This window comes from Pleurodeles waltl, chromosome 6 (assembly GCF_031143425.1).
Source record: "Pleurodeles waltl isolate 20211129_DDA chromosome 6, aPleWal1.hap1.20221129, whole genome shotgun sequence".
Classification (NCBI taxonomy): Eukaryota; Metazoa; Chordata; class Amphibia; order Caudata; family Salamandridae; genus Pleurodeles; species Pleurodeles waltl.
The window spans coordinates 44,177,785-44,193,039 of NC_090445.1; the positions used below are offsets into that span (position 1 = coordinate 44,177,785).

A 15,255-nucleotide genomic window follows, 5' to 3' on the forward strand; every position below is an offset into this window, starting at 1 on the left:
CACAGACGGTAAGCCTTTGTGGAACCTCGCACGGTTCCCATTTCTTACTGATTCTCGTGCGTTTTCGCTTATTACTTATTTTGTATATAATTCACAGGGTTGGTTTTTGATTTTCAGATATAATTTTCCTTCCCTGTGCCACATATTGGGCTGGCTACATGTTACTTTCCATGTTTTTTCAGATCACCCATTTTGCAGAGTTACTTTTTTAAAAGACCACACCATGGTAAGCCTCTCTCTCCTCACTTTTTCTTTTCTTCTTTTTATTGAACCATGAGAGTTTATTGATTCAACAGCCCATAAGTCCTGTTACTCAATTCATTTATTATATCCATTTTGGAATCTGTTCTTTAGGTAACTGATATACCAATATACATTGCGTTACTATTGACTGGATACCTTTCAGGGTACGTTTCCTCCAGATTTTTTCTTGCACAACCAGATAATCAGTTCCTCCTTACTGTTGGCATTTTTACTTTTTTATTATACGTATTACTAATTTGTTAAATTTACACTATTAGAATTACCTTTCCTTTTCTTTATTATCGGTACACGCTGCACATTATGCGAATGCATGACCTAGAACCTGTCGTGCACAGGTTGGCTAACTTTAAATATTCGTCGGTATACACATTTTCTGACTGATCTTTCTGAATGATTTTTTCTTGTAAACCTATCTTTAACTTTATCTTCTTTTTTGGCTTTGGTACTTTTACTTTTATACTTCTATTCACTCATTTGGCGCTGGAGTATAGAATATATATGTTTTCTCTGGTTATGTTACAGCCCTGAAGAAGCCCTATGCTGGGCGAAACGCGTTGGCTACTCTTTGTGAACTTATCACCTGTTCTTGAATTTGCTACGATTGCAAGGACATAAGGCTCTTCGTTTTTTGTTTCTATATCATTTGTTGTCACAATCTACATTGCCCATTTGGGTGGCAATAAGTCAATATTTTGGACTGTCAACGAAATATTAAACCTGAAATACTTTTTCTTTCACGTTGTTACACTGGCTTTGTCCGTTTGTATATTGTTTTCTGTACAGTTTGCAGTGCACCACTTTTTTGGAGTATTTCTTAGTGGAGCTGTCTTTCAGCCCCGCCGATTTCCTTATTGCAGTAGGAACTATGGTGTAGTTGCACGCTGTTTGAAATTTTACAATACGTTTCATGTTTTCTACTTATGCTTATGTACTAAGGGATATAAATAGGGATGGTGCGTTGCATATGAGCTTACTGCATATCTTTTGTTTGACTGCTTAGTAACTTTCTTTCATTTATCTTCATCCCTTTGCCCATAACCACACTTCAATTTTGATGCTGGATCTCCACCTCTCAATAAAAGCAGACACGTCCATACTCATATGTGGTGCAGTCCTCATTGCCCATAATATATACTTTAAAACCTATTTCTAAGACACTCCATTTACTGATCCTAATTGCAGCTGATCCTTTATTCTATGACGATATGGGTATTGACATTATCTACAAATCTAACCTACAGCCACTTACATAGTCAGTTAAAACAAAGGCATACTTTGATCTTCTTCACAAAATTTTATACAGTCCAGAAAAGTCAAAAGCAAGTTTATTCCACAGGAGTAACTGAATAAGAACATACTACTTGTGACTTTCTGCTGAAAACACAAGAATCACAATCTTGTACATATGTGTCCACTGCCTTAACGCCAGGTCACCAAATTCCTGCCTCATCCTACGTTTCATAGCTTACATTCCAGCGTAGCTTTAATGAGCAAGATCAGGCACCTTAGTTCTTGAATCATCTGGTGGAATTAATAGACCTACACACCTAGGCAAACCACACAACTCAGTTCCTGAGTAATCTGAGCGAAGGGCATTGCTTCACAACTTAGATGTTTGCATGCCATCCAACTTTGTCGAGTATACTCTACATAAGCCGCTTTTTGATAAAAAGCTGAAAACGTGGCATTTCTAACTCTCACCCAGCTGATCCTTTTTACTCTGTTGGTGACCAACCCCAGAAAGCCCTTGGTAGGTGTGCACTTTACAAATTCTATTGTATCATATCATAAAGTGATTTCACTAAGACACCATTTAATAACATCTGGTCTGCAGACTCCAGAGGGCCCACAGCGCCTACTCAGGTGGTCCATGACTGTTAAGGAAATTAAATAATATGAGCAGATTAATAAAGGATATATGGATGACAAAAGCAAAACTGAACTTGTAAATGTCTGTAAATGTGAAGGAATTTAAAATTAGAGGCTGAAAATCAAGTTCCTATCCTTAGACTGACTTACAGGAGCAGAACAAGTACAGCATCTAGCATCTAGCAGGGACGATTGATGGCTTCAATTCAAGCACTGGTAAGGGCTAAAAAAAAGAGAGTGTGCAGCTTTAGCAGAAAAGGCAAGGTGATATGCTAGAGTCTAGCACAGTAGTTCCCAACCTGTGGTCCGGGGACCAGTGGGGTCCGCAAAGCCTTCTCAGGGGGTCCGCGGCTGCTTAGAAAATTAATAAATATTGAAAAATTTGGTTCCTAGCTTCCAGTAATGACTCAGGTGGACTCCCCAGATTCCAATGATGATTCAGGGGGGTGAGGGGTCCATAGGTTCCATTAGAGTTAAAGTGGGGGTCCACAGAAATCAAATGGTTGGGAACCACTGGTCTAGCATATTGCTTCATCTTGTAGAAATAAAACTACGTTTAGAAAAGCTCCATTAAAATTTAAATTTTGTTTTTTGTATTTTTTTTCTATATGAATAAAATCTATTAATTTATGTTTTGTATATTTGTTTGATGTATACTTGATTTTTCTATTTTTGCGAATTGTTTTGAGGTTTAAATTGTAGAAACTGCTTAAGATGGGGTTCCTGACTTTTATTAGTGAGCCAGTGAGGGTCCACTTGAGTCAAAAGGTTAAGAACTGCCACGATATTAAAGGAACCATTTATTATTTTACTGATCTAAGAAAATGCGAATCAGTGGAAATGGGGCTGAACCACATTCATAATAATTGAATGTGAATCTATCCTGTGTTAGCTGTTTTTTTAAACTTTGGGCAGAGAGCCATGGGATTGCAGATCATTTCAGTAATGTGTACTTCCTTCTGTAGATCTCAACCTACGACATCACACCAAGGTACACCATCATTACCTATGCCACAGAAGCGAAGACAATAGTTGACCTGGAAGATGATGCAGCCACTGATGCTGCCAAGGTCATTGAACTGCTGCAGGCATTTGATTTCAGTGGTGAGTTGTTGACACAGTTCTTTAGTTCTTTCATGATTTGTCGCGCAGGACCTGATAAATGAGTGCAAAGGGCCGTATTATATAGAGTGCCCCAAGAGCTAATGGGGGGTCCACTCGTTTCCGGCTCCCAGGAGACACTTTGGTATTACAGAAGGGGTTGCAGATGCTTGTACAGCTCCTTCTCTAATGCAGATCATGCCAGCGGCACACATGTAGCAATGGCCCGATCCTAAAGGGCGTGTTCCTTCTTTTCAATGATGGTGTGGCCCACGCAAATGAGTGAACGCTTTGCCTCTGTACCTGCTCCATATTATAAACGCAGGCCGAGAGGAAATGGAGCTTTTAGGAAGTGCACTGACTGTGCACCACAAAGAGAGTGCCCCACTATGCTCCACAAAGAGAGTGCATGCACCTTGAAAGCACCCCCGCAGGCACCTTGCTGCAGATTAATGCAGTCACTTGCTGCAACTACCTGCAGAGGGAGCTCTACCCCCTTTGTAATGCAGGCCAGGTTGCTGCATACAAAGAGAAAGACAGACTGTCAGCTACAAACATCCAGTCCGCCTTTCACTAATGCTCTGTCTCCAGGGCGGGCATGAGTTTGCGGCTGTGCTGGGAGTATCACATTGACTCTAATAAAGAAAACTTACCTGCTGTGTATCCAGCATACCCTGTGGGGTAAACAGGAGCTACTGGGCCTCAGCCATGCGGCTGCAGTCAATGGCCTATGATGTCCTGCATTACTTCCTACTATGACTTTGCACACTGGGCCAAGTAAAAACCCCTCCAGCACTTAACTTTTTATGGTAGCGATGGTGAGCAGTCACAAGCTTCTCAGGGACATAATGTGGAGATGTGCAAGCTTACAACTCATTAACCTCCCAGCAGCACAATAATGGATTCTCCAACACAGTGCTTTACTTGGAAAAGAAAAGTACTCTAATATTCACATTTAAAATGGAATGCCACACAGGTTATATTGCCATGTAAAATAAACTACACTGGTGCTTAAGCTACAGCACATTGGCGTACTGCACATCCACCCCCTTTACCTGTGTGTCCTCCTTCTTGTGAGTCTAGGCAGGTCTCCTTCAGTTTGAGATGTTTATGCAGCATAAATCAAGGCTCAGGTGCAGATGTTATGTTATTCAATATGTATAGAGGGCTCATTCATGCAGGAGTATCATGGCACTAACAGTACCTGAGAGAGAGATTAAAACAACTGGAACGTGAGGCCAACCTGAGGGGCGCAATTCATATGCTTTCACAAAGAGGCAGGTTTTTAAAGCTTTCCTGAATGTTTTTAGTTCAATCATATGCAGTTAGATAGAGTTCCAGTGAGTCGGAGCTAACACAGAGAACCTGCAACATCCGACCTTTGACTTGCAAAAACTTGCCACCATCAAAACAATGGCTGTGTAGGAACAAAGTCCCATGCAGGACCTTGAAGACTAAGCAACAAGTTTTAAACTGAATATATGCTGCTTCACTGAAACCAATGGAGCCGTTTCAGAAGGAGTAGGGTGTGTGATCTGCGAGGGGCTTTGAACACCAACCTAAGCATTGCGATCTGAAGCATTTGTAGTCTCGCAATGTTGCAGTTTGGGAGGCCAAATAAGTGCTTTTGCATAGTCGCAATGAGGACTATTATGGCAGCATTCATCAGCAGTAGGTTACGCTGATGATCGCTGCCATATTAGTCCTCATTGCATCAGCAGATAAAAACGGTTGTTATTTCTAATTGGTCAATAAAGTAAAAACACATTTTGAGACCACAATGTTAATTTGCTGTCTTAATGAAAGCTGTGTGTCAAGTACTCTTCCTAAACTTCTTGCTGCTGGCTTCGGTACCAGTAATGGTCCCATTGGACCAGGATGTAAAATTGCCATTAGAAAACACTATTTGGGTTTTCTCCGTATTCAAGTTTAGACAACTACTCCTCTTTCAACTACTGATAAAGCGCATTATTTCTTGAAACAGAGACTGGGACGCAGCTTGACCATCAAGATAAAACCTGGGAGTTTTCGGCATAATTAAATGTTAGAAACCGTCTATGAATCAGTTCCTTTATCAGGGCTTGAATGTAAATGTTGAATATATGAAGCAAGAGGGCTAACCCTTGTGGGACCCCACTGTCAATTTTAACCTCCACCATCCTAAATGAGGACAATTGTACTGCCTGAGTTTTGCTATTCAGAAATGAGGTCATCAGTTTATGTGCCATCTCAGAAATACCTATAGCCGTTGCATGGTGGAGCAGGAAAGCATGGTCCTCGTGTCAACGGCTGCAGAACAAGGAGGACTAATGCCAAAACATGGCCTTGTCCAAGTCCTACTTACGGTCATAAATGACTGATAGTAGCGCAGGTTTGGTGTTATGTTTGGGGCAAAAGCCTGCTTGTGCTGCGTAGAGTTTTACAAATGTGTACTAAGTTCCTGGGCAACATGAGATTCAAGGATTCTGGCTCAGTAAGGCAATAGTGAGATGATGCAGTAGGTCTTTACTACCTTTAGGCCATCACCAGCTTTTTTTAATAGAGGTAGCACTATGACTTTTTAAAAAATCATAAGGAAATATTCCCATCTTCAAAGAGGAATTTAATAGGTCATGAAGTGGCCTTATTTGTGGCCTGCACTACAAACTGCATAATGCTTGGGGGGACCCCGATTTTAAAGATAGAGGTGTAAAGGTGGCTAACTTTATGTGGTGTTGTTTCTTCTCCTCTAACTTCTCAATCCCAATCTTAGGGCTATATCTGATGGCCTCTTTAATTGATCTTATCTATTCAGTAAAGAACCTATTCAGATCATGGTAGCGTCCTTGAGAAATCTTTGTAGGTTGACTAATTCTGTTCATAGACAAGAGGCTGTGCATGATCTTAAAGGTTTCTATCTGGGGGTTTTGGGCTTACAAAGCCCTTTTTGAGTAGTAGGTGATCTTCGTTTGTGTAATCAATTTGTTATAACTTGTTAGACCCTTCTTGTATTTTACTTTACAAATGTCTTAGTTTTTGCTATGCCTTTTCTGCTCCAGGTGCCTTGTACATAATTTAGTTTCCATTAAATCCTAAGAAAACCAAGGGGCAGATAGTGTTTTGATTTTCCAACTGCTAATAGGCGGACCTACATCTTGTCCAAACTTTTTACTAAAATTTGTTGAATTTGCCAATGCTTGTTTGCAGTTGATTGAAATGCTTTGATTAACTACACCTTGTAAATTCTATATCTCTGGAACCCTCCGTTGGATCTTTTTTGTTGTGGTGCTTGAAAATACAGAGAACTTTTTTTTTAATTGGCGTTGGATTTCTGTGGTGTCTTTTCGATTTCTTCTGCAATTGTGTTGATGCTGTTTAAATGCTTTATGTAAGACTTTCTGCTCACAACCAAACCCAGAGTAGAGTTGAAGGTTTGACAAACTAAACCTAATGGTTTTAAAGGGGTTGGTAAGTGTATTACACAGTGAGGTCTCACAACCACACCATATAATGCATTCCATTTCCTCACAGCTGGCATTTAGGGCTCAATTCAAGTTCATCTGCCCAGTAGTTATAATCTCCTACAATAATCAAGTTACTATGATTAATTAATAATTAACACACCACATGAAAGAATAATGTTGGAAAGCCACTCCTGTAATGTGGACTTCGGCAGACAACAAAGAAAGTAAAGGTCATATCACCTGGCACTAAGTTAAGCAACAGAAGATCAACATCCTTGATTGACTCAATTGGCAACTTAGAACTTAGAATTGACCTGATTTAGAACTCAGCAGACGGGTTGCACGTTACAATTTGGTGCTTTAAAATACTTGTTTGGCAGAATATGCCTGTAAATAGGCATTATGGTTAGCCGCTATTCCTGGCCAGATCCAGATGGGTGCATCCGGTGCGCATGCCTGCACAGCAAGCGTGCTTATGAACCCTCTCTGGCACAACTAGAATGCTAACTGCTGCAAGATGGCTCTCCACTTCCTGTTTCTCTACTGCTTCTTGTCCAAATCTTCAAAACAGTTAAAATGTATCGTCCTCGTTCTGGGTAGGAAACATCTATGGGGGTTATTCTAACTTTGGAGGAGGTGTTAATCCGTCCCAAAAGTGACGGAAAAGTGACGGATTTACCACCAGCCGTATTACGAGTCCATTATATCCTATGGAACTCGTAATACGGCTGGTGGTATATCCGTCACTTTACCGTCACTTTTGGGACAGATTAACACTCCTCCAAAGTTAGAATAACCCCCTATATGTTTCATTTAGCTGCAACTGCAGCATACCTTCAAAACAGAGAACACCAGTTTGTTTTTTCACACCGTACCTTGAAGGAATTTATGTAAATGTGTTTTAACAAGAGTGACATCTCCCTATGCAGTGCCAGCCCCAAGTAAGACCTCATTATGGTCCATATTAGACTACTAGGCACACCTTTTGAGAGGCAGCATTCTTGCCCTCTTCAGGTCCAATTCTGGCAAGTGGGTTTCTTGGTTGTCTTCAGTTCCCTGCTGAGCGTTATCAGACTTCAGGCTTTGTCACTCAAAGCGCTATTCACGTAGAATAAGGACAGTGTAGTGCTATTTATGCATCCTCGTTTTCTGCCAAAGGTGGTCGTATTTTTCCATGTCAGTCAGCCTGTTGATTCACCTCCTGCATGCGACACCTAGCGCACATTTCATACTTGACCAAGCGTTCCATGCCTAATTAGCCTGAATAAAAAAACAGCCACAAAACTTGATTGCTCCTGTTTTTTTAACTACCGCTGAACTCCAGTGGAAAACTTTACCTAAGGCTAACTTCAGGAAGTGGAAGCACACTAAGGAAATTACTTTTTTGTGCCTCTTGGATGGAGATGGACTTCATTTATTTGCATGTTGTAATTTAAGTAGACCACCCTGCTTAACCAGAATATTTGAAATATATCTAGCACTCTGCTGTTTGAAGTAATGCTCTTTCAAATTAAAATAACTAATATGATCATCCTCAATGGGAGGCCTAACGGAGGTGAAGAGGAAGAAGATCCACTGGGATTTCGGGAGGTTGAGTGAGACTTTTCCAAGTCCTGTTGCATGAGATGCTGATCCTCTTCAAGATGGCTCTACTAAAAGTGTGGTATCTTGTGTGCACATGGTGCACATATCAACAGCATGCCATAAAGTGCCTGAGGCGTTAAATCAGTAAAGTGATCTGTGGTGTCGCGGATCGGCAAGTGCAGTGCTCTGGCAGTGCCTTATTAACTCACATGGACACATTTGCCTCTCTTGGTGGCTCAGCTGATGCACTTTCTCATCACCTACGTGGACATCATTGACCCCGCCCTGCCGGCCACCTAAACGTTTATTAGCTGTCATACACGTGACCATGGGGTCGTAACACTGCACTACAACACGGAGTCTAACAGGCTCCCCTAATGTTTTACTTAATGACATGGTAGTGCCCGCGACCAGTTGCGTCACTGGCGTGACACTACAGTGATCGGCTGATGCCGCGGGTGAGCAGTAATGATACAAAGTGACACTTTCCCCTCTTGGACTTTGCTGCATTACCGGACTCGTGTAACATAAATCCCTTTGTCACTGCAGTTCATGGATTACTGCCCATCTCTGGTGAGGAGCTAGGGCTGTTGGCCTGCCTGTGCTCTCTGGTGTGTGGGACCCTGGGCGTGAGCCAGATCGGCAAGGAGAACAAGTGAGCCTTCAGCAGAGTCGCTGTGGCCCCTGTGGTACTGAAAGTACCATGCTCTGTTCTTGGCAAATGTTGACTTTCTTCACTTGGCCTGGCAAGGATAATTGTCCATAGTACGCAATGAGGGGCAGGCTACAGGATATTTTGCCTCCTCATCCATCACTTTCTGGAGCTGACGGTGCTGCTGGTAGTATCTCTTGCTGCGGCCTAGGGGTAGCTGTTCACAATGGGTAAAACAGAAAGAACACAACCCAAGCTTCTATTGAGCTGCGCAAAACCACCAAGCCTCATGATGAAGGTGCAGCAACACATAAGGCTAGTCAGGATGAAGTGGGACCGGAGATGGGTAGCGAGCTCTGGCACATTCTGACCACTATGAAGCACAGTCTCACTAAAATAGATGGTAAGATTGATGTGCTGTCCTACCAGATGGATCAGATGTCGGAATGACTGGACAAGCATGCAGAAGGTCTTGACATGGCCGAGAGGCGAGTTTTGAAGGTTGAGAATGAACAAGTTACTACCTCTACATCTCAGAAGCAGATAGAGAAGGTGATCTCTTCCTTAAAGGCTAAGGCGGAGGGATTGGAAGCCCGCTCATCTCAAAGCAATCTTAAGATAGTGGGACTGGCTGAATCCACAAGCATTAGCACCATAGAGAGGTGTGTGAACAAACGACCTGCCTGGGCCTGGTAAGCAGCCATGTGTGTGCTGGGACACGCTTACTCTTCCTTGGGCAGTGGGTGGGCTGAATGCTTCAGACCTAGAGGCATACCCAAGTCAAAAAGGAAGATCTTGCCGGAGTCATTCTGAAGTCATCTGATGACTTCAGCTGGGCTATTCCTGCAATTAACTGGTGAAGTCATCCCAAACCATCCTGAAGTGTGTGTATAGACTGAAAAATGTAAATGAGATGACTCTAGAATCATCACAAAAACTACTCTAGGATGGTGTTCTGATGACTTCCACTGGCAGGGAGTAATGACCTTCTACAACTCCACGAATACTAATTGACAACTTCAGGATGAGTGTGAATTACTCCAGGATGGTCTCTAGACAATTTACTGATTCTTGTGCATTACTCTAGGATGATTCTACAACAGTTTCAGGATGACTGTGGATGGTTTCCCGATGATCCCATTACCACTTCAGGATGGCTGTTGATTACACTGTAATGACCACACTACAATTTCAGGATGACTGTGGGTTATTCCTCGATGATCCTATTACTGCTTCAGGATGGCTGTTGATTATTTTGGAATGATCCCATGACAATTTCAGGATGAGTGTGGATTACTCTAGGATGATTTAAAGACTACTCAGGAATGAGCATGGATTACTCATGATTATTTTAGGACAACTTCAGAATGAGTGTGGATTACTAAACCATGACTACATGTGGACTTTCAGATGATTGTGCTAGGCTAGACTTAGCCTAGGCAAACTTAAAAACGTTTTCCCACTTTGGACAGGTATCGTACCAAATACCAATTTGCTTCAGTTTTTAAATCCAGAAAAGGAGTTTGCATTAGTTCCGAGTTATAAAACATAAGCAAACTAAACACAAAACTTCCATCAATCTGGTCCCAATAATCAGATCATTATTCTTCTGCTTTGGAAAGATTACTTTTTAATCTCTACCAAGAGGGGGGCACTGGTATGAAATAATTCTGAGAATCATGCTTTTTGGTTAGATTGGTGCTGTAAAAATACCATATATACAACTGTAATTGCCTGCAACTAAGTTAAACTTTCCATTCAGAAAAGCTTAACTTGTGGTGCTTCACTTCCCATGCTCCGGACTCCCTGGGGCTTGCCTTACTTTGAGGTACAGCACATTATTAGTTGTTTTACATAGTGACTAGTGGCAAAAGACTGAACAAAACAATGGTTCATGTAAAAAGGATTAACAGGGGTATGTCATCATGTCATTTTATTGATCTAAAGCACATCATTAGCCCCATGGGGGCCAGGATACTGAACAAGAGAACAAAAGAAAGCCCATGACACTGTATGATAACAAAAAGAAAAGTCAGAAGGCTACAAAGGAGAACAAATAGATTCAACGAAAACCAGCAACTTCGTTGTTTGTTTCTAGATGTGGAGTTTTCTTTAGTCCTCTTCTTGCATTGCAGATCTTTATAGTCAGCTTCCTTCTCATAGTTCTGTTGTCCAGTGATGGCCAGCCGTTTACCCTGCACACAGACTTCATAAACTCTGAAAAATTAAATGAACATACATTAGTATCATATTACAACCACTATTTTAGTTTTTTCATACGGCTGGGTTGCCTTTAAAATGTTCCAATCTAATATCTCATGTTGTGTGCCTGATAAGATATGGTTTTGGTCGCAAGGGTTCATAAGTTTAACATTAATAGCACTTGGTCAAAAAGGCAGAGGTGAGAGCAAGGCATTGATGAAGAGGATGTAGAAGGTAAAGAAAGAAAATGCTCCTTTATGAACTTATGAGTGAAGCAGCATGTTGTGGACTTAGGAAATCGGTTTGTGTTTCAGGAAGAGGTAAGATCTTCTACATCAAAGGCCCTTAAACCTTTTTTGGATTGAGCCCCTATAAGTAAAAGTTGAAGTTTAGTTCCCTCCGCAACTTCATACATGACTTGGGGAAGCATGAGTGGCAGGGACCATAGTGGCAGGTTACTTTTCTGGAGCTCAAAATGTGCACTAAGTGTGGGAAATATAAAAGAGTAAATATGAGCAACAGAAAACAGATAATGAACACAAACCACCACTCCACAAACTGTGGTGTTTAGCTCCTCCACCTATTGGACCTATTGGTCCCTAATGCACCAGCTACACTAATGATAGTTCCTGCCCCAAGCAGTAGGCTGTCTTATCTGCCTCGCCATTTGCCTAGTTATGAAATAGTCTGCCTTTTCGGGGGGATGGGAACAACAACAAAAGTAATTCTTGTGATTTCATATAACTACACAACATCAAATTACGCAAATTACACTGTCCCATAATTAGGACAGCCTGGAAAAGTACTAATTAAACAAAGTCACGCATCGTGGCCATCTTCATTTACAAGGTATTTGTGCCCCACTGGAATATACCCATAAACCCATGGGGCTAAACACACCCCAGTTTGAAAACCTCAGATCTACAAGCTTGCTGTTTCATCACATTATACATTATTTTCCCAAAAAACACAAGGGCATATTGGAGGGTCAATATCTGGCCAATGTGGACCTGGGTGTTGCACACAAGTGGGTGTTTAAAAATCCCCAAGCTTTTAAAATGCTGGCGTATTTGAAAGAATGATTGATTCAAGTACAGATATAGGTGTTGAAACAAACCTATGTGTCCTCTGCAAACAAAGTAATCAATATCAGATTTCATTTATATAACCATCTTAAAACGCAGCTATGTCGAGCCTGAACTCTACTTCAATATTCATATTTGCAAAACAGTCTTTGAAACTACCATTCTGACCAGAAATTCAAATAGGAGTTTACAACCAAGTGCTAGGAAGAGGGTGGCCGATCTAATTAATGGAACAGTTGATCAGGTCTAAATACAATCTGTGAGCACGGTGTTTTTAGCAGTGCAGTCTGCCAGTGCACATTCATCCACTTTGACCCCCCCCCACACACACCTAGACCTACATATTTGGAAATTAAATCCCAGCACAAGGCCTTGCACCAGATTTTCATGTCATTTGTAGCACAAACCCAGGACAAACAGTTACAAAATTACACCTCCCAGCTGTTAGTTAAGCGTGATGGAGCCCTTGTGCAATAATTTAATAAAGGACCACATATGCAAACATTGGAGGTATAATGTATTTTCATAATCCTATATTGACTGAAAGTTAATTTGAACATTTATAATATCTTACCAAATAATGCATCAACCTTCTCCTCATCTAGGGCAGCTTCTCCAGCACGAGCTTTAGTTATACCTTTTGCAGATGCAAGTTCTTTCGGTGAAAAAAGGATTTCACTGACACCATTCAGAAGGAAACCTGCACTATCCCGAGCTGCCTTGGCTTCCTCCAAGACGTTGTGCAATTCTCTCTTTGGCACAAGAACATTTCTGAACCGTGAAGGATCATTTGAATCCTTCACTAACTGCTGCATGTCAGTCTGCAAATAACACAAACTATTAAATAGTTGCCATCATGTTAAGTTACATACTTAAATATATTTAGAAGTGGTGGGTTTTGTATGTTGATTTGGTATCGGTACATGTCTAACCATATTTAGGAATTTTTGGGTTAGCTCCATTGAAATAAAAGCAGCCATACTAAAACACATTGCATGCAGAAAGATTTGAAAGTTTCCCCATGCAGGAAATCTACAAAATTTATCCTGCATAAACTTTAAATGTTCAGGAATGTTTAGAAACTACAACACAAATGGTATGCCAATAGAGTGGAAAAGAAAACAAGTACCTTTTATACAGTGAATGTCCGACTGCATATTTTTGAGGTTCCTATATATGGTGAGTTCCTTGAGCTTGTCAAAGCAGACAATGCAGCTTGCAAATGCTGTACAGCCAACTCACTGTTGCAAGTGCCTTGTAACTGTGCTATAATAAAACAACAAGAGCTCTTAAAGACAGCAGACATGTAGGTGTTTAGGTGGAAAAACGGTTTCATAATGGAAATTTGTTGCAGTTTACGTGGTTATGTAGAATATCACTTACCTTTTAAATGTTCGTTTTCTGCTTGTAAAGCATTCACTTCTGCTTGTAACTGTACACAAACCTCATTCAGGCAGGAACTAGGGCCAACAGAATAGCTTTCATTCTGGTTAATAATGGACAATGAGTTATATACCATTTCCTTAAGAGAGAAAACAAATCATAATTAGGCTGTGAAACTAGAAATATAATTTCCTATATAACTTAAAAAGTAATAAAAAAAATTACCACAGTGTGAAATGATGGACTTTCCTCAGTTACCAAATGAAAGGATTCTTCATTGTCCTGAGGGGAAAAAAGGGGAAAAAAAAAAAAAAGAAATCAATCTTCAAGCCATCTTTTACATTGTACAGCTCAAGCACTTTTCCATTTGTTTATTCACATTTTAAAGGTATAAATATGAGTCTTAATGTGGACGTTGACAAAATTAAGGCACTATATTAATTCTATGCTGTAATAAGGATTGATTGATTGATTGATTGTAATAAGGTAGAAATTAAGTAGTTATTAAAAATATGTCTAAGCAGCAAAAAGGTATGTTATGGTCATCAAGAAAAAAGATATGGAATTGTGTATTATGGCAGCACTCATTTAGCTCTACTTACGTCAAGGCCACCTCTTTCGTTGCTTGTAAATGGGTCAGCATGGCAAGGCGTATGGTTCACATTCACATCTGTGAATGTTGCTGTAGACGGAAATTCACTGTAGGCCAGACTGTGTGACTGTGAACTGTGAGCCAAAAAACCTTGTGGTGTCAACAAATTTGGTGCCATTTTATGATCACGTTTGCAGGGTCTAGTAGGAGTTACTTCATTGTGTGAAGCAGTCATTTCTTGTGTAGGAAATAGTTTTTTGGGTATCAGCTGGTGACGTGGTGAAGGGAAGGCAAGTTTTTGTCTTTGATCCTTGAATTTGAGAGGGGACTCCAAGAAAGTTTCATTTTCACCACCTACTGCTTCATATTTGTTTGTAGATTTCGGATGAAGGACACTAGCCATCCCTGCTAAAAGGGCCAGGTTTTCCAGTTTCTGCAAGTTAATCTGTGAACTTGCTTCTCCAGGCTGAGAAGATGTCCTTTCAACATGAGCTTGGATAGCAACTCTTATAATATCCTGGCCACTCTGCTTGGCTTTATTTTTTTCCTTGCATCTTTTCTCTGCAATCTCTTCCTCTTGGAGCTCACGCAATACCCTTTTAAGTGTTCCAGCACTTCCTCGGCTGCCACAGTCCATTAACAACTGCTTTTCCTCCTGTGCCCTTTGAAGTAACACCTGTTTTAGACCCTCCGTTGTGCCAGAATGGCTTGCAATTAAGTCTTCAAAAATATTTTGAATCATAAGACACTGTTTTTTCCCTGAAAAAAAAAAGAAAATGATAATTTCAAAACTGTGACAAGACCACAGTGAGGATTTGAAATATCTTCTCTTGATTACCCGAAATATGTACATAAACAGGTATTGATATCAAAGGACACAAACTTACTATCAATCCATAACAAAGTAAGTTTTTCTTAATGGGCAGTACACATTTTAATTTAAAGCAGCACAATTTATGTTTGACCATTAATGGCTGCACAGTCCGGGTGGACTGCCCCACCTATGGCAAGAGCATGGTGCGCTCTGGCGCTCACTTTGCCTAGTGACGCTTCGTTATAACACCTTTGACTTGCTGAATA

The 15,255-nt window shown here is 40.8% G+C and overlaps 1 protein-coding gene across 1 annotated transcript in view; it reads left to right on the forward strand.

Moving 5' to 3' along the window:
• LOC138299145 (complement factor B-like) overlaps positions 1-15,255 on the forward strand; it is a 179,550-nt gene that overhangs the window by 78,680 nt on the left and 85,615 nt on the right. The window contains exon 7 of the mRNA XM_069237205.1: positions 3,099-3,237. Within this exon, the coding sequence (XP_069093306.1) occupies positions 3,099-3,237 (139 nt within the window). The remainder of the gene's footprint in view (positions 1-3,098; positions 3,238-15,255) is intronic.